At 45.1% G+C, this 22907-nt stretch overlaps 1 protein-coding gene across 2 annotated transcripts in view; it reads right to left on the minus strand.

Annotated features, from left to right (window-relative positions):
• Positions 1-9499: 9499 nt before the first annotated feature.
• The window catches only part of AVL9 (AVL9 cell migration associated), a 67997-nt gene continuing 54589 nt past the window's right edge, over positions 9500-22907 (minus strand). The window contains exons 10-16 of one of the 2 annotated variants that reach the window (XM_069730286.1): positions 19122-19633; positions 15884-16018; positions 14530-14749; positions 13483-13600; positions 11366-11419; positions 11181-11269; positions 9500-10149 (exon numbers count right to left, since the gene is read on the minus strand). In XM_069730286.1, coding sequence (XP_069586387.1) covers positions 10043-10149; positions 11181-11269; positions 11366-11419; positions 13483-13600; positions 14530-14749; positions 15884-16018; positions 19122-19633 — 1235 coding nt within the window. In that variant the 3' untranslated portion in view covers positions 9500-10042. The remainder of the gene's footprint in view (positions 10150-11180; positions 11270-11365; positions 11420-13482; positions 13601-14529; positions 14750-15883; positions 16019-19121; positions 19634-22907) is intronic. The other variant, XM_069730287.1, reaches the window with a different exon arrangement.

The raw sequence follows: 22907 nt of genomic DNA on the forward strand, positions 1-22907 counted from the left end.
TCTGTGTTTTTACATATGAGCAGTCCAAACGCGTTCATAGTGGGTAGAGGATGTTGTTCTCACCTTAGTATTGCAGATTAAATTGACACGTTTCAGGCATGTATTTTGTAATTTGAAAATAAATGTATATTTAGGTCATTCACAGGAATTCATGTTGAGCACATCAACTGACAAGTGTTGTCTCGATAAAACAGGAAACAAAATTATTAACTTCATCTAGTCTTCATATATTTGGAATATACAACAGACATGAGAAACCACAATAGAGATACAGATCAGTTAGTGGCTTGGTTACCAAACAATTACATTTCCGTTCACATTGTTTGCATACTTTTCTATTTCTATGTCCACATATATACAAAACAAAAACATTAAATATATTACTTAAAAAAAAAATGTTTACAGCCCCTTTACAAATCAGACACATTTTGGAATGAAAGTCAACCGATCACCAAGAATTACCACTTCATTAGTCAGTATAACATTATATATCAGATCTGCTTCATTGTGAACATACATGCAAAAGAGTGCAAGGTGCAACATGCCAAGTAGGTTGGTTTGATCTCTGGCTTTTGGAAAATGAAACCAATGACAACACTTCTCTTGAACCAACTGATGTAATCTAGCCGTGATAATGGAGAACACGGCTATGGTATTAAACTAATAATAAATAATCGTGAGACTACCCGAGTGGTGTTTTGAGGTTGTTAAACAAGCGGATTCTGATTCCTGCACAACACTTGTTCAATGATGGGTCGATCACAGTTTTTATAATCCTATAATGTGCAATGGAAAAATCATACAAATAAAGCAAAATTCTAAATCAAATATTTAAAAAGAAAAATAGTAAAGTATTTCAGCAAAGCAATAAATGTACAGCTGAAATGTTTTCTGGTAAGAGAACTGTTCTCCTAGCAGTTATAGCAGCAGACCTTGCTCAGTCGCGGAAATAACACCATTCTACAAAAGGTAGCATACATATTACAGTAAAACCGTTGACCCAATGACTAAGGAAAAAAACCCCAAAAGCAATTGGTCAGATTTCTACACATTCTCATAACAAAGTCATAAAACTCTATAAAGACATTTGTATATTTCATTTATTGATAGCTACGTAGAAACTCTAAATTCAAGGGTGATGTATAGGAGGAAAGCTTGACACTTTTAAGGTTACTATCCTAGTTTTGCTTTTAAGGGCTGCACAAGTGTTTTTTTATGTTGTAAGCAGCCCAGCCTAATAAGAAAAACTAATAATAATAATACACCTACTGATCCCAGCCGGCCACAACTGTTCCTCTCTTAGCGGTAGCCGGAGTCTCCTAGCTTTTCCTTACAGCAAGGACAGGTATGTGGCCACAGAAGCTAATGCATGGGGGTACAGCAGTGACCAAAACATCATTGCCATGATTGGCTGCAACATCACACAGCCATATCACCACAGCAGGATATAGAGAGACAGACAATACTGTTGGGATTTCTTTTAAGCATGTACTAATAATCCAAGAGTGAAGAAAACAAAAACACAAATTGTCTTTACAACGGCAGATGCATAAGGTGTGGTTGGCTAATATCCTAACCCACTTCAGCTAGGGGTACTATTTGATAGTGCCTCTCAGTAGTACAGACGCAAACACATTCCAGTGAGGAGCAGCATTTGTTGAAAGGGCATTTTGGGTTTATTTAACTACCGAACTAAAAGGACGTTTTAGGGCAAACATTTGTGTTAGGCATTGTGTTTTGCCTAGTGCAGGGTCATTTTGACCACGGATGCTACTTTGAAAGGGTTGTAAAGAAAATCATAGCTCCTTCCTTCTAAATGGCTTTTGAATGAAAGCAGGAATGACACATTCAGCAACTTTCTAAATACTTTGCATTTTTGTTCTCCAATATCTCAAAACCTATGCCATCTGCCAGTGGAAATGGAAACCTAATAGTTATATTAAAGGGTTATTCTGGCTCCGTTCAGCTCCTTACCAGGATGTAAGCAGGGCCACATCAACGGATAGGTTCTGAGATGCACGTGTCACTGGCAGGTATCATGCACCTGTCCTATTCACTTTCACTGCACAAAAAATTTAACCTTTACTTGCATATATAAAAAAAAACGCTAAATCAATTGGAACAAAAAGAAATAACTGTTCAACAGTGGGGCTACAATGTTGAAAAATTATGCATATTCAATTAGTTCTAGACCAAGTATGGTCTCATAAATATTAAAGAGGTTGTCCACTACTAGGACAACCCCATCTTGATCAAAATGTTTGGCCTCCATAAAATAATAAAGCCTATACTCACCTTCTGTGCAGCTGCTGTTCCGCGGTGTCGGCACTTGCTCTCCCCAGGGCTCTCGTGCGGTGTTGTGACACGTGACGCCGGCACCCAATCAGTGCTGGCGTCACTGTCCCCGTCTTTGGACAAATCGAACATGAAGAGGAAGTCCTGGCTGCAGCTGATCTTTGACTTCCTCTTCATGCTCAATTTGAAAGGCAGCAGGGACCGGGACGCCAGCATGGGAGTCCCGGGTGAACAAGTGCTGGCACTGCAGGAATGGCGCCAACACGAGAGGGTATTATAAGCTTTATTATTTTATCGGGGCCCAACCAGGGGTATGACAAGAAGTTGTCCAACTAGTCGACAACTTTTTTAAGTAAGGGAAAAATGTAAACTGTAGATGACTGCATTCAGGCCTAACTCTAATGCCAGTTGACCCATCAAGATTTATTGATCCATTCACACCTGATTTAAAAACGTATCCAGGTTGTGATCCATGCGATCCACAGCATGTCTTATTCTTTTCAGTTTTGTAGATCAGACTCAGCCATTAAAATACAGTCAAGGCTGGAAGTGTTAGCATCCTTGAAATTGTACCAGGAAATGAAGTATTTCTCCCAGAAAATTATTGTAATTATACATGCTTATTTCCTGTGTGTATTGAAACACAAAAAAAGGGGAAAAAAAGGCGAATTTGACATAATTTCACACAAAGTCCCAAAAATAGGTTGGACAAAATTGTTGGCACCCTAAACTTAATATCTGGTTACACGCCCTTTAGAATAAATAACTGCAATCAATCACTTCCTATAACCATCCACAAGCTTCTTACACCTCTCAACTGGAATTTTGGACCACTCTTCTTTTGCAAACTGCTCCAGGTCTCTCATATGGACTTGTAACCTTGAGATTCATATTTTTCAACAATTTTGGTTCTCAAGCCTTAGACCGTTCTCTTCTCCTCTTTCTGTTCCCCATGCTTAGTGTGGCACACACAGACATACTGTAAAGATTGAGTCAACTTCTCCCCTTTTATCTGGCTTTAGGTGTGATTTTCATATTGCCCACACCTGTTACTTGCCACAGATGAGTTTGAACGAGTATCACGTTTGAAATGTTTACCCACAATTCTGTAGAGGTGCCAACAATTTTGTCCATCCTATTTTTGTGGTTGTGTGTGAAATGATGTCCAATTTGACTTCATTTCCTGTTTTTTTGTGTTATTCCAATACACAAAAGGAAATAAAAATGTGTTGGCATAATTTTCGGAGAGGAATACTTCATTTTCTGGATCAATTTCAAGGGTGCCAACCAATCTTGGCCATAACACTATATGTGGATCCCATAGCACCCCATTTTAAAATTTAAGGAGGTAGATTGTGTGAACTTATAATCTTCTGCTGCCTCTTAACAATATCCGTGAAAAATATGCTTTCCCGTGTTTCATCTATTTAATATGGATCCCCCATGAACTTTAATGACCATGTCTGATTTACAAAATGGATGAGGATAGAACATACTTTGAGACTTACGGACAGGAGAATAGGGATTTTTGTGTACTCACCGTAAAATCCTTTTCTCCGAGCCATTCATTGGGGGACACACCATGGACACAGACCATGGGTGTATGCTGCTGCCACCAGGAGGCTGACACTAAGTAATACAAAGAAAAAGTTAGCTCCTCCCCTGCAGTATACACCCTCCTGCTGGCTCCCAGCTAACCAGTTTGGTGCAAAAGCAGTAGGAGATCAATAACGACATATAAGCGTAAAGCATGTCACATTATATATAAGAGTATAACATATCAAAAGATAAAAAACAAAGCATAAGCTAATAACAGGGTGGGAGCTGTGTCCCCCAATGAATGGCTTGGAGAAAAGGATTTTACGGTGAGTACACAAAAATCCCTATTTCTCCTTCGCCTCATTGGGGGACACAGACCATGGGACGTCCCAAAGCAGTCCCTGGGTGGGGACAACATCACTTCAGGCCGTGTAGCCGCTACTTACAAGTGCGCCACCGCGGCCTGCAAAGTCCACCTGCCCAGACTCACATCTGTGGAAGTGAGTGAATTATAGTGCTTCAAGAATGCATGCGGCCTGGAGGAATTCGCAAGCCTGCGGTCGTGCTTGCCGACGTCTGGCGCCTAGAGCCCTCAGACAGGGAGATAGGCTGGCATCTAGCGCGAAAGGACTCCTGGATGGAGAAAAGAATCCACCAGGCTAACGTGGCCGAAGAAAAACGGCTAAACCCTTCCTGCGACCGTCAGGAAGCCTACTTACCATCGAAAAACCCGAGTAAAATGTCCAACCTTTGGAAGGACGTCGTCCTCGATACGTACCCACTCGGAGCACTCGCTTCTTCCAGATTATGGAGAACCCATTCCGCTTTGTGGACTAGAGCCGAAGGAGATGAGAGGACGATGCCCCTGCAACAGTGGAGATATAATACCCCTTGGCAACGAGGGAAGGGGATGGCTAGAGGGCAACCTTGCCTTGAAGGTAATAAGGAAAAAAGATAAAGAACAGAGCGTCGAGATCCGAAGACTCATCAGGAGGACAAGAACGCAGAGAAAGAAGGGGAGAGACCCTCCCTGATAGAAAAGTCTATCCGGATCAGAAAAGGAGTCCACTGTAAGATGCCCAGGACCATTAAGGTCCCACGGATTTAACGGTACGCGGTAGGGAAGAACTACAGGTTGAGGCCTGCAAGAAAGACCATATTTCCAGCTTGAGACAATAAGCCGGAAAAATACTAGTACCGCAAGCGAGAAAAAAACCTGACATGGTCAGTGCGGGTCTCCCGGGATCACTGGGGCCCTACCCGCTTCCGAAAAGGTTTCAGACGTAGTGGAAGAGGGGTTATGGAAATTGGTACCATGGAAGAATAGATCATGCACTGCAATGGTCTTGGATCGCGAGGCCAAACCATGAACTGGAGTACATTGGCGTTCAGCTTGGACGCCATCCGAACTACCTCTGGAGTACTCCAGTGAAGGCAGGTCCGATGGAAGATTTCCGAGTGAAGTTCCCACTCACTTGAGGAAAAACCCGGACGGCTGAATATGTCTGCCGCCCAGTGTTCTACTCCAGGGAATGTACTGTTGAGATCACCGAAGATAGAACTCGGCCCATCAGAGAGTGCGAGGTACCTTAGCCATGGCGCTTGACTGAGGGTACCTGCTAGATGGCCAAGTTGGGGCACAGCCGAGGCATTATCCAACTGAAGACCCGCCAGAAGGCAGAGGGCCTGCTGAAGGAATAGCCGTACCGTTCGGATCTACAGAGAGATGATCGGGAGAAGAAAACTGGCAATGGTATCTCCCAATAGCCCTTGGGCCAGGAGAAGGCTCTGGAAGAGAAAGGAGCTCAGAGACTACCCTTTGAGAGCCTGATTGACCTGCAGAAAACGAGCGCAGCGAAGGAAACTGCTTCCGTAGACGTCCTTTCCCTCAGAACCCTCCTAGCGAATTGAAAGAACCGAGGGAATGAGAGATCGAGTGCGCAAGCTCCCTGTAGAAGGGCCACGACCTAGACCCGAGAGAGAATAACCATCCTTCTTGGGCAGGATCATCCTCAAAGAGGATCTGCTGGGCTGAGAATGAGGGAAAAAAACTTGTCTAAGATTAGCTGCTAGCCCAATAGAGAGGTAATTGCAAGTGATATGGACGACTCAGCGTAGTCCTAGGAGAGCGGCTACAAAGTCGACCAAATAGGGCAGGACGACCATGCTTCTAAGGTGCAAGAAGAACATGACAACAGTCATGACCCTTGGGACCACTTTGGTGTGGTAGCCAGGCAGAAGGGCCAGGTCATGAAAATACTGTTCGCGAATGGAAAGGCGAAGAGATTATAGTAGAGAAATAGGTATGTGAGGGTAAGAATCCCGAATGACGATGGATGCCAGAAAACAACCACGTTTCTCTGTTGAAGTAGTGGCTGAGCGGAGGAACTCCATCCGAAAAAAGAAAGGGCCCTGTCAAAGGTTGTTAGAAGTTTGGGGTCCAGGAATGGAGATACTTTTCATTCCCTCCATTTTGGAACCAAGATCCCTTAGATCTAGACTGTCGTGGCCAATGCTTCCACTGCTGGATGAGCCTGAAGAAGAGATACGATCCCTTGCTAGTCTCCCGCTCAGAAGATTTGATTGGCCAGCTATACTGTGGAACGAAGTAGATAAGGTCTGGGACCCGGAGACTTTCATTCTCTCCCTTTGGTCAAGCAACCCATGTGGCGGCTAAGGAAGGGTAAAGCGCTGAACCCGAAACCACAAGACGGAACGAACTAGATTTGCTATCCGACCGTCTGTGGAATCTTAATTGATGATACACCGGCCAGGATACTGGTAGGAATACCGCAAGAAATTCTGCCCGGCGAGTCTGCCAAGTGACAGAATGCAGGACTGTAACCAGCAGGTCTCTGCCATCGTCGTGCAGAGAAGAAAATAAGGAATAACCTCGATCCACCATCTTCTTAACAGGGAAGTGGAGAGGAATCATCCACTTTCTTGCATCTGATACAAAGGGGGAAAAACCTCCTTGTTGGGACGCCACAAATGTGGACGCCACATCCCCAGAATTGAGGTTTCCAAGTGGACAGGGCAGGTTGTGGCGATAGACCTGGATGCAGAAGAAGATACATGGAGGCGACACTCCGTGTGCTCGTCTGTTGAAGGTGTGGGGGGAAATCGGAGCCCTTTAAGGGACCAGTCGCCCATAAAATTCCAACCAGGTATGGTATCCTACTTAGAGGTCTTCCAGTGCATCACCGTCAAATGTTGATGGAGATTTTCTAGAACCTGTACGTTTTTCTAGAATACTTGCGGCCCCTGCTAGCCGACGGCTCCCATTGTAGGAGAGGGAGCATGTGAGTGCTCCAGAGCTCAGTTAGGGTGACCAGCTTAGGATAGATCATGTGCCCTTAAGACCAGTAAATACTGGTCATGCGCCTTTAAGGCTAGGGGTTACTGGCCATGAGCCTTTAAGACCAGGGAATACTGGTCTTGTGCCTTTTGTAAGATGACATACTGTTCATGTGCCTTTAAAAGCAGGAGATAATGGTCATGTGCCCTTAAAACCAGGGTATGCTGGTCATTTGCGTTTAAGACCAGGGCGTACTGGTCCTGAGCCTTTAAGTCCAGGGCATAATGGTCACGTGCCTTTAAGACCAGGGCATACTGGTCATGGCCTTGAAAAACCAGGACGTACTAGTCATGTGCCTTTAAGACCAGGGCATACTGGTTATAGCGTTTAAGACCAGGGGAAACTGGTCACGTGCCTTTAAGACCAGGAAATACTGGTCACGTGCCTTTAAGACAAGGGCATACTGGTCATGTGCCTTTAAGACCAGGGTATACTGGACACGTGTCTTTAAGACCAGGGGATACTGGTCACGAGTCTATAAGACCAGGGCATGCTGGTCACGTGCCTTTAAGACCAGGAATACTGGTCATGAAAGGAATGTTGGAACAAGTGCCTTAAAGACCAGCAAAGCTGGTAATGTGCCTTTAAGAACAAGAATGCTGGTCATGCTCCTTTAAGACCAGGGATGCTGGTCATGTGCCTTTAAGACGAGGGCATACTTGCCAACTGGCCCTGTGCCTTTAAGACCAGGGCATACTGGCCTGATTAAGTACTAAGGAAAAGGAGACCGGCTTCTGGCAGAGCAGAGAATGCTGGGGATGTGACCCTTTTAAAATTAGGGGACCCTTAAGACCAGGGAATGCTGGTCCTGGGTTTAATAAAAAAGGCATGGAAAGCTGGGGATGCACCTATGGGCCCAGCGACTACCGGGCAGAGTATTAAATACCAGGGAATGAGTCACCAGGGAATGAGTCATGAGAGCTTCATTGCTGGGAACTCACAGCTCTCTGTTTGCAAGCCTGCACACTGTACTATACATTCAGTAGTGTGCAGGAGCACCAGAGATTGCAGCCTTAAATATATAAAAAACAGGGAAAGCTAGTCCCTTAATGCTGCCGGGATGCGTGCCGGGGGGGGGGGAGATATTGGGGCGATTCACCTTACTCAGGTTCTGAGTCCCCCGTCTGGAATAGCGCTGACTTCAGCGCTGAAAAACCGCCGGCCGCAGCCCCCTCCAGAAGAAATAGTGACCGCAATGGAGGAGGAAGAAGATGGCCGCCGAGATCTCGTCTGGAACGAGAAGCGCCTGAATAGGGGGGCGGAGCCGCTAGAAGGGAGCAAGCGGAGGGCGGGGCTTCCCGGGATGCGGCCTAAACAGGGCCGAAGCCGGGGACTAAATTTATGGCTTCGGCCGGCGCGCACCCGCAGACTGAGGGGGAAAGTGCCGCGAAGCTCTGTGGGGACCCAGTCGCTATGGAGCCCTCCTCTGACCGCCGGAAAACCCAAATCTCACGGAGCACTTACCCCAATATGGAGGGGGTGGCAGATGCTGCAGGTAGGAGCTGTGCCCGGGTAGATAGGACGGTGCAGGGTTGGGGAGCCTCCATCCACCATCCCTGCAGAAGAGGGGTGGAGAGGAACCGTCTGCCTCCTTCCATCATCCGCTTTTTCAGTGGTGATGCAGTGGGGGCTGCTCAGACGCCACGCTGAAAGGTGCCTCTGTACAGCCGAGGGTAAAACCTGGTGGACAGGGCTGAATGTCCGGCAATAGGCCTGGCTGCAGAAGAGGATACTGAAGGAGAAACTCCAGTGCTCGTCTGATAAGGGAGGGGGGAGATCGGTGCCCTTGAAGGGGCCCGTCGCCCCTAAAATCAGCTCAGGCAGTGGCTTCCCACGTCGCAGGAGAGGATACGGAGAGGTAAAACTCCCGTGCTCGCCTGTTGATGGTTCGAGGAGATCGGAACATGAAAGAATCCGTCGCCCCATTCGACCGTAGTAAAAAGTAAAAAACGGTAAAAAAGAGTTCTTTGGGTCTGAATAGCAAACCCGTCCGTGTGCCTCCTACGGACACTAAGCAAGAACTGGTTAGCTGGGAGCCAGCAGGAGGGTGTATACTGCAGGGGAGGAGCTAACATTTTCTTTGTATTACTTAGTGTCAGCCTCCTGGTGGCAGCAGCATACACCCATGGTCTGTGTCCATGGTCTGTGTCCCCCAATGAGGCGAAGGAGAAAATGGATTTTACAATGGATGTGGCTATGGGTCCGTGAAGAAAAACAAAAAAAAAACCAGTAAATGGAAATGTTATATGGATGTGTGAATGTAGCCTGAGAAAAAAAAACAAAAAAAAACAGACGCAACAACAGATGTATGGAAATTATTTTCATTCACCCATTTTTCTGTGACTTGAATACATCGTACAATTGCTCCGGTCTAAAATTGGGTGTACACATTCCTACCGATCCCCTACACAAATACAAGCTCAGCTTGACCTAGTGCATATGAATTTCAGTGAGAAGGGAATGATGACCCTGACAAATATCTCACATGCTGAAATTCAACAGTCTGATCCATTTTCTCCCCGACATCTGATGGCAGGGTGACTTTCGATACCACCATACTCATTAATTGGATGTTCAGTCCAGCCTAAATAGGCAGGTTTGGCCAACAATCTATATAGTATATGGCCATTTTAAACCTGCATTCACATTTCTCTCCGTTCATACTTGTAAGGACGGTCTATGTTTTTTTATTTGCCATAAAAAGAGAATGGATCATAGTAGAAGGAAGGCAAATAGTAAAAATAGAATCCTCATAAAGACTGTTACAGAGATGAGAGGCCTTAGACACGTGACTTGTGCATAAAACAATCCATAGAGGGAACAGAAACAAAATCAACAGCCGTCTTTTATTCATTGGTTCTCTTCCTGCTGTTCCTGGGTTGATGGCTGAGAGAAGGTAGAAAGCCAAGAGGACATTGCAGATTTTGCACTGATCAGTGCGCCGCCAACTGACTGACCTACAGAAACAGAATATATCAGGGTCAATATTCGTGACAAAGTCATGTTAATATTTACCATATTTTTCCGACTACAAGACGCACTTTCCCCCCCCCCCCCCAAAAAGGGGGGAAAATTGGGGGTGCGTCTAGTAGTCGCAATGCAGGCTTACCATGGCGGCAGAGGTGCGGGGATGAGGAGGCGCAGTAAGCGGGGTCCCTTTCTCCGGTGAGGTGATGCAGCAGCCCGGTAAGCAGCAGAGCCGGGTGAATCCTGTTATCGGTGGGGGCGGCCATCTTCCTGAAGCCGCACGTGTGCAGATAAAGCGCTCTGCTTCCCGGGGCTTCAGGAAAATGGCCGCCGCGATCTCCATCTGCGCACGCGCGGCCTCCCGCGGCCATTTTCCTGAAGCCCCGGGAAGCAGAGCGCTTCATCTGCGCACGCGCGGCTTCAGAAAGATGGCCGCCCCCACCGATAACAACAGGATTCACCCGGCTCTGCTGCTTACAGGGCTGCTGCATCACCTCACCGGGGAAAGGACCCCTCTCACAGTACCTCCTCAACCCAGCACCTCCTCAGCCCAGCACCTCCTCAGCCCAGCACCTCCTCAGCCCAGCACCTCCTCAGCCCAGCACCTCCTCAGCCCAGCACCTCCTCAGCCCAGCACCTCCTCAGCCCAGCACCTCCGCAGCCCAGCACCTCCGCCGGTAATCACTGCTGCAACCCTCCCATGGACACCAGGCCGTGGCATCGCCCACCTAAGCAGGAAGGGACCCTGCTCAGGTGCACGCCACACCGCATCACCCCACCTCTGCCGACACCATACCTCCTGTGACCCTGCTCTGCCACCACCATCCCTCAGGTAAGATACTGTACATTCGGACAATAAGACGGACCCCCATCTTATAAAAAATCTTTTTTTTCTGCAATTTTCACCCCTAATTTGGGGTGCGTCTTATGGTCCGGTGTGTCTTATAGTCCGAAAAATACGGTATATGCCCCAAGATGAAGTGATACAATGAAAAATGAACATCAAAATATTTTCTCATACCCACTGCTTTACCCGTCTGAACCATGTTACGGCTTGTGGTGACAACAGCATTGCCGAGCTTCTTTCCTCTTTCACTGTTCTGGACTGAGCTTTAAAATAACAGCGAGATGTTTATTTTTATTAATGCAGTCAATTGGATAATGGGTCTAAAACTAATGAAGGAAATACAGAAAACCAATACTTACTGTGAAAGTCTTAGCTTCACATCTGATACACTATAATTGCCCTGGAATGGATGGCTGAAAGACAAGATGTTACAGGCAGCTAAAATTTGGAGGCTTAATACATCATTAGTGATGATAATGAAAAGGAAACAGCTTCACCATGCAGTTACTCTTTTGGGGGAACAGATTCAGATACAATTTTAGGAGCTCAACTTAAAAGTGTATTCAACTGCCACCTACCAAACCTGACAACTGCAGCTTGTACTGAGCAGTGTGAGATCTCAGCAGAGTATAAAATGTTTTATTGCTGGCTTCCCATAATATATACTGGTGCAATCTTTCTCTCAGTTAAAAGGCAAACATGAACCTGGCCACTTTCTTCCACTGCTTCATTGCGCAGTTCTGTTATTTCCCCTTCTCCAAGGACTGAAAGGCTAGACAACTGAAGATGACTTGTTCCAAGAGAGAATAGTCATGTCATGGAAAATTACTAAAACACGAATTGTATTTTTTTTAACCTTCGTCAGGCTGCATAATTTTACAACGTTAACAGGCTGCAGAGGTACAATTGTACCTTCATATATATTTTATTGAAATTTGGCCAATATATTCTGGACCAAAACTGCAGAGATGTCACGAAATTTCAGCCCTCTACGGCTTTTCGGAAAAAAAAATTATTGCAATTTTAAAACGGAATAGTTACAATTGTACCTAATCAGCCAGACAAAGGTTAAAAGAAGCCCTCCACTCCTGATTTAGTAAAAACCCACATTTCCGAAGCATCATCTCATAGAATTTGTATATCATTTATTACACTAAAAAGGCCAGGCAGTTAGACTTGTGGACATACCCCACGAGCAAGGGAAATAAATAGTAGCAGTCAGTTTTAATTTATTCATGTTTTCAGGAGAATTAAAAGGACAACAGAACAAAGTATACATCTAAAAGGTATTTCAGAATAGTTTATAAATATTATCTTAAAAGATACTTTGGTTTCAGCAAAAATGGTATTTTTTAAATAAAGTTGTGCAATTTCCTAATATACCATATATACTCCTGTATAAGCCGACCTAAGTATAAGCCGAGGCACCTAATTTTGCCATGAAAAACTGGGAAAACTTATTGACTCGAGTATAAGCCAGGTATGCATTGTCCCCTCATCCCCATCCTTGTCTGCATGGCTCCTTAAACCCATCCTTGTCTGCATGGCTCCTCATCCCCATCCTTGTCTGCATGGCTCCTCATCCCCCCATCCCCATCCTTGTCTGCATGGCTCCTTATGCCTGCCCTGATATCCATGGCTCCTCATCCCTATCCTTGTTATGCATGGTTCCTCATCCCTATCCTTATACGCATGGCCCCTCATGAGAAAAGAATAAAAAAACAAAACATACTACTTACCTTCCCTGCCGGCCCTGACAGCATCTTGTCCCGGTGCCAGCAGCTCCTGAGGCAGAGTGATCACGTGTCCCCGCTCATTAAGGGAATGAATATTCACCACTCTCCACGCCTATCGGAGTGGAGAGAGGTGAATATTCATTACCTTAATGAGTGGGCACCCGAAGGCCGGCAGCTGCTGGAAGCCAGCGGCTCCAGCTGACTGTGAGTGCTACAAGAAAAATGAATATTCATTGCCAGTGCAGTATTCCTTTCTTTTTAGCAGCCGGCTCCTGTCTCCTGTGACCCGCTACTCCTCAGCTCCCCCTTCCCCACCGTCTTCTGGGACAATGACTTGTGTATAAGCCGAGGGGGTGTTTTCGGCACAAAAGAATGTGCTGAAAAACTCGGCTTATACACGAGTATATACGGTAAATTGCAGCAAGGAGAAATCTTGAAAGCCTTGTGAAATTGATAAACAACTTTTATTGGTTACATCCAGGGAAGAAGAAGAATAATCTGTTATGGTCACGTGACCGACACGCAGGTGCTGTAAAGATTACAGTTGTTGCACAGGCACAGCTACCAATGTGCCGTCTTGTACCGAGCCGCGCAGATCACATGACCAGGACTGGCTTGAATTGCTCAACAGTAAAAAAAAAAAAAAAAAAAAGCATTAAGAATTCATGCAGAAACAAGTAACATTACTTCCTAAAACGGTTTTATTAACTTACATTCTCTTTTATACTGATTATTCTTACCATGGATTCACCTCCGAAAGAGCAGGATGCTTATTGCTGTTCCATACCCTATAGTTGTGTGTTATTTTCCACATTGAAATAAAAGCAGATCCATAGTCTGACAACATCTTCTCATTCTCTGCAAAGAAAAAAAAGGAAATCGCAAGAACATATGCCATCAAAGTAAAATACAACACTTCTAGCACCAGTCTGTGCAGTTTTATCAATCATATAATCATCTAAGACTACAGGGATCACTACTGCTCTCGTATGAAGCAGGTTCGCATTCCTAAGTCTCGTGCCAGGCATAAAGATAGGTTCCTGGTTATATGGATTGGAAAGACAGAACTTTAAGGAGAAAAAAAAGTTTACTTAAAGGGAACCTGTCACCCCCAAAATCGATGGTGAGGTAAGCTCACCGTCATCAGGGGCTGATCTACAGCATTCTGTAATGCTGTAGATAAGCCCCCGATGTAACCTGAAAGAGGAGAAAAGGAGGTTAGATTATACTCACCCAGGGGCGGTACCGCTGCGGTCTGGTCAAATGGGTGTCTCAGGTCCGCTCCGATTCCTTGACGTCCTCTTCTGGTCTTCACGCTCCGGCGCAGGCGTACTTTGTCTGCCCTGTTGAGGGCAGAGGAAAGTACTGCAGTGCGCAGGCGCCGGAAAGGTCAGAGAGGCCCGGCGCCTGCGCACTGCAGTAGCCGGGCCTCTCTGACCTTTCCGGCGCCTGCGCACTGCAGTACTTTCCTCTGCCCTCAACAGGGCAGACAAAGTACGCCTGCGCCGGAGCCGCGGCGTGAAGATCAGAAGAGGACGTCATGGAATGAAGATGGGAAGCGCCGGAGCGGACCTGAGACACCCATTTGACCAGACCGCAGCGGGACCGCCCCTGGGTGAGTATAATCTAACCTCCTTTTCTCTTCTTTCAGGTTACATCGGGGGCTTATCTACAGCATTACAGAATGCTGTAGATAAGCCCCTGATGATGGTGAGCTTACCTCACCATCGATTTTGGGGGTGACAGGTTCCCTTTAACTAAACATTATGGGTTGTGATTTACACTACCTGGCTGTGCAGAGGCAGAAAGCAAAGAATGCAGGTAAAGTGCAAACTGTGCCCTGATCCATTCGTCACCACCCTCCCAGCCTGTGCCATCGAGGAACACATCATCCCGGTTTTCTGTGACATGCTTCACTAAGTGGTCAATGAATCGGAGGTCAGCTGTTGTAGGGTTCAGTATCTTCCTCAGCTCAGGGTCATGAATGTTCAGTCTTGCATCTTCTACCTTAAAAAGCACAATAATTATTCTTATCATCCAATACTTCAAAATGAAGTTATCATGCAGTACATATATTAGATGTCATGCACCAAAACATGTGTCAATATTAGCCACACAAAACTACAGTAAATGGCTGCCCACTCTCCCCAGTCCCACAAGCTCGCTGCCTCGGGGTAATCCTTGACGCTGATCTCTCCTTCAAACCACATATCCAAGCCCTTTCCACTTCCTGCCGACTTCAACTCAAAAATATTTCACGAATCCGTTCATTCCTCAACCATGAATCTGCAAAAACCCTAGTCCATGCCCTCATCATCTCTCGCCTTGACTACTGCAACCTCCTGCTCTGTGGCCTCCCCTCTAACACTCTCGCACCCCTCCAATCTATTCTAAACTCTGCTGCCCGACTAATCCACCTGTCCCCCCGCTATTCCCCAGCCTCTCCCCTCTGTCAATCCCTTCACTGGCTCCCCATTGCCCAGAGACTCCACTATAAAACCCTAACCATGACATACAAAGCCATCCACAACCTGTCTCCTCCATACATCTGTGACCTCGTCTCCCGGTACTTACCTACCCGCAACCTCCGATCCTCACAAGATCTCCTACTCTACTCCCCTCTTATCTCCTCTTCCCACAATCGTATACAAGATTTCTCTCGCGTATCACCCCTACTCTGGAACCCTCTACCACAACACATCAGACTCTCGCCTACCATTGAAACCTTCAAAAAGAACCTGAAGACCCACCTCTTCCGACAAGCCTACAACCTGCAGTAACCACCGATCGACCAAACCGCTGCATGACCATCTCTACCCTCACCTACTGTATTCTCACCCATCCCTTGTAGATTGTGAGCCTTTGCGGGCAGGGTCCTCATTCCTCCTGTACCAGTTATGACTTGTATTGTTTAAGATTATTGTACTTGTTTTTATGTATACCCCTCCTCACATGTAAAGCGAAATGGAATAAATGGCGCTATAACAATAAATAATAATAATAATAATAATACAGGACAACAACAAATATATATTTTACATACGCACACCTATATTATAAAATATACACACTTGTCTCAAAAATACTTTCCAATAACAAAATTAACAAGAACCCAGCTAGGATGCAGGTGAAATTACACACCTCAACAATGGCATCACTTAGGTGTTTCTGTTGCCGAAAGAGTATGTTGGTGGCTCCAGCTACGAATCCTCGGACACTAACATCAGAGAGCAGGTGATGCTGTTGCAGGGCCATGTACGGTAAACACAAGTACCCCTAAAATAAGACCATAGGTTAGAATATGGACGATATCCTGAGACACAAAGAAAATGGGAGACGTTTATTAGCATCCTGGATAGGACCTGTGCACAGTATATACCGTATGGGAATAAACATACTAGAAATAGGAGGAAACCAATATGGCTAAATAGAGCTGTAAGGGGCGCAATAAGTGACAAAAAAAGCATTTAGAGAATTAAAGGAAGTAGGTAGTGAGGAGGCATTAAATAAATACAGAAAATTAAATAAATTCTGTAAAAAGCAAATCAAGGCAGCAAAGATTGAGACAGAGAGACTCATTGCCAGAGAGAGTAAAAATAATCCTAAAATATTCTTTAACTACATAAATAGTAAGAAACTAAAAAATGATAGTGTTGGCCCCCTTAAAAATAGTCTGGGTGAGATGGTGGATGAGGATGAGGAAAAAGCCAATATGCTAAATGACTTTTTTTCATCAGTATTTACACAAGAAAATCCCATGGCAGACAAAATGTCTAGTGATAAAAATTCCCAATTAAATGTCACCTGCTTAACCCAGCAGGAAGTGCGGCGGCGTCTAAAAATCACTAAAATTGACAAATCTCCGGGCCCGGATGGGATACACCCTCGAGTACTGCAGGAATTAAGTACAGTCATTGATAGACCATTATTTTTAATCTTTAAAGACTCCATAATAACAGGGTCTGTGCCACAGGACTGGCGTATAGCAAATGTGGTGCCAATATTCAAAAAGGGGACAAAAACTGAACTCGGAAATTATAGGCCAGTAAGCTTAACCTCTACTGTGGGTAAAATACTGGAGGGCATTCTAAGGGATGCTATACTGGAGTATCTGAAGAGGAATAACCTCATGACCCAGTATCAGCACGGGTTTACTAGGGACCGTTCATGTCAGACTAATTTGATCAGTTTCTATGAAGAGGTAAGTTCCAGATTGGACCAAGGGAACCCAGTGGATGTAGTGTATATGGACTTTTCAAAAGCTTTTGATACGGTGCCACACAAAAGGTTGATACATAAAATGAGAATAATGGGGATAGGGGAAAATATGTGCAAGTGGGTTGAGAGCTGGCTCAGGGATAGGAAACAAAGTGTGGTTATTAATGGAGCACACTCGGACTGGGTAGCGGTTAGAAGTGGGGTACCACAGGGGTCAGTATTGGGCCCTCTTCTTTTTAACATATTTATTAATGACCTTGTAGGGGGCATTCAGAGTAGAATTTCAATATTTGCAGATGACACTAAACTCTGCAGGGTAATCAATACAGAGGAGGACAATTTTATATTACAGGATGATTTATGTAAACTAGAAGCTTGGGCTGATAAATGGCAAATGAGCTTTAATGGGGATAAATGTAAGGTCATGCACTTGGGTAGAAGTAATAAGATGTATAATTATGTGCTTAATTCTAAAACTCTGGGCAAAACCGTCAATGAAAAAGACCTGGGTGTATGGGTGGATGACAAACTTAAATTCAGTGGCCAGTGTCAGGCAGCTGCTACAAAGGCAAATAAAATAATGGGATGCATTAAAAGAGGCATAGATGTTCATGAGGAGAACATAATTTTACCTCTATACAAGTCACTAGTTCGACCACACTTAGAATACTGTGCACAGTTCTGGTCTCCGGTGTTTAAGAAAGACATAGCTGAACTGGAGCGGGTGCAGAGAAGAGCGACCAAGGTTATTAGAGGACTGGGGGGTCTGCAATACCAAGATAGGTTATTACACTTGGGGCTATTTAGTTTGGAAAAACGAAGACTAAGGGGTGATCTTATTTTAATGTATAAATATATGAGGGGACAGTACAAAGACCTTTCTGATGATCTTTTTAATCATAGACCTGAAACAGGGACAAGGGGGCATCCTCTGCGGTTGGAGGAAAAAAGGTTTAAGCATAATAACAGACGCGGATTCTTTACTGTAAGAGCAGTGAGACTATGGAACTCTCTGCCGTATGATGTTGTAATGAGTGATTCATTACTTAAATTTAAGAGGGGACTGGATACCTTTCTGGAAAAGTATAATGTTACAGGGTATATACACTAGATTCCTTGATAGGGCGTTGATCCAGGGAACTAGTCTGATTGCCGTATGTGGAGTCGGGAAGGAATTTTTTTCCCCAATGTGGAGCTTACTCTTTGCACATGGGGTTTTTTTGCCTTCCTCTGGATCAACATGTTAGGTTAGGCTATGGGTTGAACTAGATGGACATATAGTCTTCCTTCAACCTTAATAACTATGTAACTATGTATATAAAGCGGAGAGGAGCTCTGAAACATGCTACCAGCTACTCTCTCCATGGCAAAGCTCTTTCTATTTTTATGTATCCAGATTCTTGAATCTGATGTTCACAGAATAAAACAATAATAACCCAGTCACATGACAGAGGCTACGTGTCTCATCGCTAGGTGTCTTATCACCACTGGGACCCCAACCAATCACAGGAACTAGGGTGCAGTGTCCCCTGTTTGAATGGAGAGCTTGATTGTCACTTTATTCAAAGTCTATGGGACTGACTGAGATGAATAATGGTGCACAGCGCCACACATTTGGTAGTGGCCGTGAGTGCTCTACGCTGAGCAATTACATGGGAGTTCTCAACAACAAAATCTCCGACTGATGCAATACAGATGAAACCCCTGAAGGATCCATTCACTATGATGAGGCAGTAGTTACACTGGACTCCGTCTGGCCGCTCTCTTACGTACGCTTCAAAAGAGGGACATAATGAATGCTATCTTTTAATTCAGAGTGTCAAATTGGTGGTAAAATGGCAGGCAGCATTTCAGAAGCAAAGATTTGACTGCTGATTTTTAGTCTCTGAAAATATCTGACCGTTGATACCATTACTTACAAACATTACTTTTTATGCATTTTTTACAAAAACATAAGGCTTCAATGCAAAACTGCATAAAAGAATCCAGTCTTGTATAGTGCTGAGCGGCATTTTCACGCATATATTGGTGTTGCGATATACATTAGTTTCAGGCATTATTTGGGGATATCAGAAGTGGGAACAAAATCTAAACAGTGAGGGTTAAAACACTTTTTTGCCATTGTATCAATCTTTGATCCCACTTTAACTATCAATATTACCTTTGTAAAAATTGCTAGTGGCATTCCATACTTGTCTTCTTCTAGACCAGATATAAGTCCTGGAGTAAATACGGCCTGTCCTGTTTTAGACTGAGGTTGCACGGTTATGGGAACACTTCCTGAACCCATTGTATCATTAGTAAGAAGTTCACAAGGGCCTGGTCCTACATTCCACACTTCCCCTTCATCCGCTGCAAGACACTCCTCCAGTATGCTTGGATCTAATGTCTCCCAGTCACTCTCAACGGACTCTGGAGATGTATGAGATGGTGGTCTGAGATGCTCAATACTGCCATTAACATCCACTCCATGTTCTCTACCTGAAACCTCTGGTTTGCTGGGCTCTACTAAAGAGTCTTGCCCGATTTCAGTATCCTCATCTTTAGGACTTGAAATTAGAGATGGTGTTAGATTGCCGTCTTGCGAAAATGCAACTACAGGAAGTTCTTCTTCTGCAATACTTTGTCGAGGCCTGTAGTGGGAGCTGTCTGTGAGTCCATGCTCAATCATACCTATATCAAAGAATGAAAAAGCTATTAAAACAAGCAGCACTGCGTTTAAAACAAGGATTTTCTTTTAATCAGATCATTGTTATTGAATGTTTAAAATCCTTTACAACAAATAAAACTTATCCAATGACCCACAACTGACAACGTAAGGAAACAAGGAAAGGGTTTAAATATACACTGCTCTAAAGCTAAAAAAAAATAAATAAAGGGAACACTCTGGGTATGTGCACACGTTCAGGTTTTCTCGTTATTTTGAGGGTTTTTTTGCGATAAAAACGCATTAGAAACTGCAGACATATGCATCCTATCATTTAGAATGCATTCTGCAATTTTTGTGGACATGATGCTTTTTTTTCCGCGAAAAAAACGCATTGCGGTAAAAAAAGCAGCATGTTGATTAATTTTCCAGTTTTTTTTCGCATTTTTCCCGCTATTCTATGCATTTTGAAAAAACGCGAAAAAAAACGCATGCGGATTTCTGGCAGAAATGTCAGGTTTTTGTCAGGAAAATTTCTGCCAGAAATCCTGACGTGTGCACATAGCCTCAAACAACACAATGTAACTCCAAGATAATCACACTTCTGTGAAATCAACCTGTCCAGTAATGAAGCAACACTGATTGTGAATCAAGTTCTCCTGCTGTTGTACAAATGGAAAAGACAACAGGTAGAAATGATAGACAATTAGCAAGATAACTCCTATAAAAGGAGTGGTTCTACAGGGGGTGACATCAGACCATATCTCTGTTCTCATACTTTTTGGCTGTTTTGGTCACTTTTGCTGTTTGTCATTGCTCTCACTCCTAGAGGTACTGTACAGTAGCATAAGGTGGTGTCTACAATCCACAGACACCAGGAGACAGGCCAGTACCGGGAAACGTAGAGGGGGGCCGTAGAAAGTCAACAACCCAGCAGCAGGAGCGCTACCTCCTCCTTTGTGGAGGAAAGGAGAAGTACCTGAGCCCTGCAAAACGGCCTCCAGCAACCCACTAACATCCATGTGTCTGGTCAAAATGTCAGAAACAGACTCCATGAGGGTGGTATATGGGCCTGACATCCAAAAGTGGGTGTTGTGCTTACAGCCCAACACTGTGCAGGGTGATTGGCATTTGCAGAAAACACCAAGATTGGCAGATTTGACATTGGCACCCTGTGCGCTTCACGGATGAGAGCAGGTTCACACTGAGCACGTGACAAATGTGACAGTCTGGTGATGCCGTGGAGAATGTTATGCTGCCTGTAACATCCCCCAGCATCTTTGGTTTGGCAGGGGGTCACTAATGGTGTGGGGAGGCATTTCTTTGGAGGTCCGCACAGCCCTTCTTGCAGAAGCCAGAGGTACCCTGACTGCCATTAGGTACCAGGATGAAATTCTCAGACCCATTGTAAGACCATATGTAGGTGAACTGGGCCTTTGGTTCCTTCTGATGAATGACAATGCTAGGCCTCATGTGGCTGAAGTGAGTCAGCAGTTTCTGCATCATGAAGGCATTGATGCTATGGACTGGCCTGGCAGCTCCCCAGACCTGAATCCAATCAAGCATATCTGGGACATCATGTCTTGTTCCATACAACAACGCCACGTTGCACCACAGACAGTCCATGAGTTGACTGATGCTTTAATCCAGGTCTGGGAGGAGATACCGCAGGAGAACATCCAATGCCCAATCAGGACCATGCCCAGGCATTGTAGGGTGGTCATACAGGCACGTGGAGGCCACATACACACACTACTGAGCATCATTTCCTTATCTTGAGGCATTTCGACGCAAGTTGGATCAGCCTGTAATATTGTTTTGCATTTTGAGCATCATTCCAAATCCAGACCTCCATTGGATATTAACCCCTTCCCGACCTGTGACGCCACGTAGGCGTCATGAAAGTCGGCCCCAATCTGACCCGTGACGCCCTATGTGGCGTCATGGCGGGATCGCGTTCCTGCAAGTAGGGTGAAAGGGTTAACTCAAATCTCACCCAACCTGCAGGTACAGGGGGACTTGTACTTGAGCACAGGGGGGGTGGCTTTGACCCCCGTGGCTACGATTGCTCTGATTGGCTGTTTCACTTTCAACAGCCAATCAGAGCAATTGTAATATTTCACCAATGAAACTTGGTGAAATATTACAATCCAGCCATGGCTGATGCTGCAATATCATCGGCCACGGTTGGAGACCCCGATCTGCCCCCGCCACCGACTGGCCGTAGTCAGTCTTTCCTCCCCTCCATCCTCCGCTGTTCTTTTCTCCCCTCCGTCCTGTCCTCTGCTTCCCCGCGGACCGATCCCACCCCCATACCTCCCGAGTGCCAGTGTCCATCAGTCTTCCCTCATGGGCGCCTCGCCATCTATTTATTTTTATTTTTCCACTAGGGTTAGGGTTGGAAATAGGGTTAGAATTAGGGTTGGAATTAGGATTAGGTGTGTGTTGAGGTTAGGCTTGGGATTAGGGTTAGGGGTGTGTTGGGGTAAGGGTTGTGGTTAGGGTTATGGTTGGCATTAGGGTTAGGGGTGTGTTGGGGTTAGGGTTGTGATTTGGGTTATGTTTAGGGTTGGGATTAGGGGTGTGTTGGGGTTAGTGTTGGAGTTAGAATTGAGAGGTTTCCACTGTTTAGGCACATCAGGGGCGACATGGCGCCACCATGGATTCCAGCCAATCTTGCATTCAAAAAGTCAAATGGTGCTCCTTTCCGAGCCCCGACGTGCACCCAAACAGTGGTTTACCCAAACATATGGGGCATCAGCGTACTCAGAAAAAATTGCACAACAACGTTGGGGGTCTAATTTCTCCTGTTACCCTTGGGAAAATAAACAATTGGGGGCTAAAAAATTATTTTTGTGGAAAAAAAACATGATTTTTTATTTCCACGGCTCTGCGTTATAAAATTCTGTGAAGCACTTGGGGGTTCAAAGTGCTCACTACACATCTAGATAAATTCCTTGTGGGGGTCTAGTTTCCAAAATGGGATCACTTATGGGCTTTTCTAATGTTTAGGCACATCAGGGGCTCTCCAATTGTAACATGATGCCCGCAGACCATTCCATCAATGTCTGCATTTCAAAATGTCACTACTTCCCTTCCGAGCACCGACTTGTGCTCAAACAGTGGTTCCCGCCCACATATGGGGTACGGCGTACTCAGGACAAACTGGACAACAACTTTTGGGGTCCAATTTCTCCTGCTACCTATGTGAAAATAAAAAAATTGAGGGCTAAAAAAAATCATTTTTCCGCATTATAAACTTCTGTGAAGCACTTGGGGGTTCAAAGTGCACACCACACA

Source organism: Ranitomeya imitator, chromosome 6 (genome assembly GCF_032444005.1).
Source record: "Ranitomeya imitator isolate aRanImi1 chromosome 6, aRanImi1.pri, whole genome shotgun sequence".
NCBI classification, from domain to species: domain Eukaryota; kingdom Metazoa; phylum Chordata; class Amphibia; order Anura; family Dendrobatidae; genus Ranitomeya; species Ranitomeya imitator.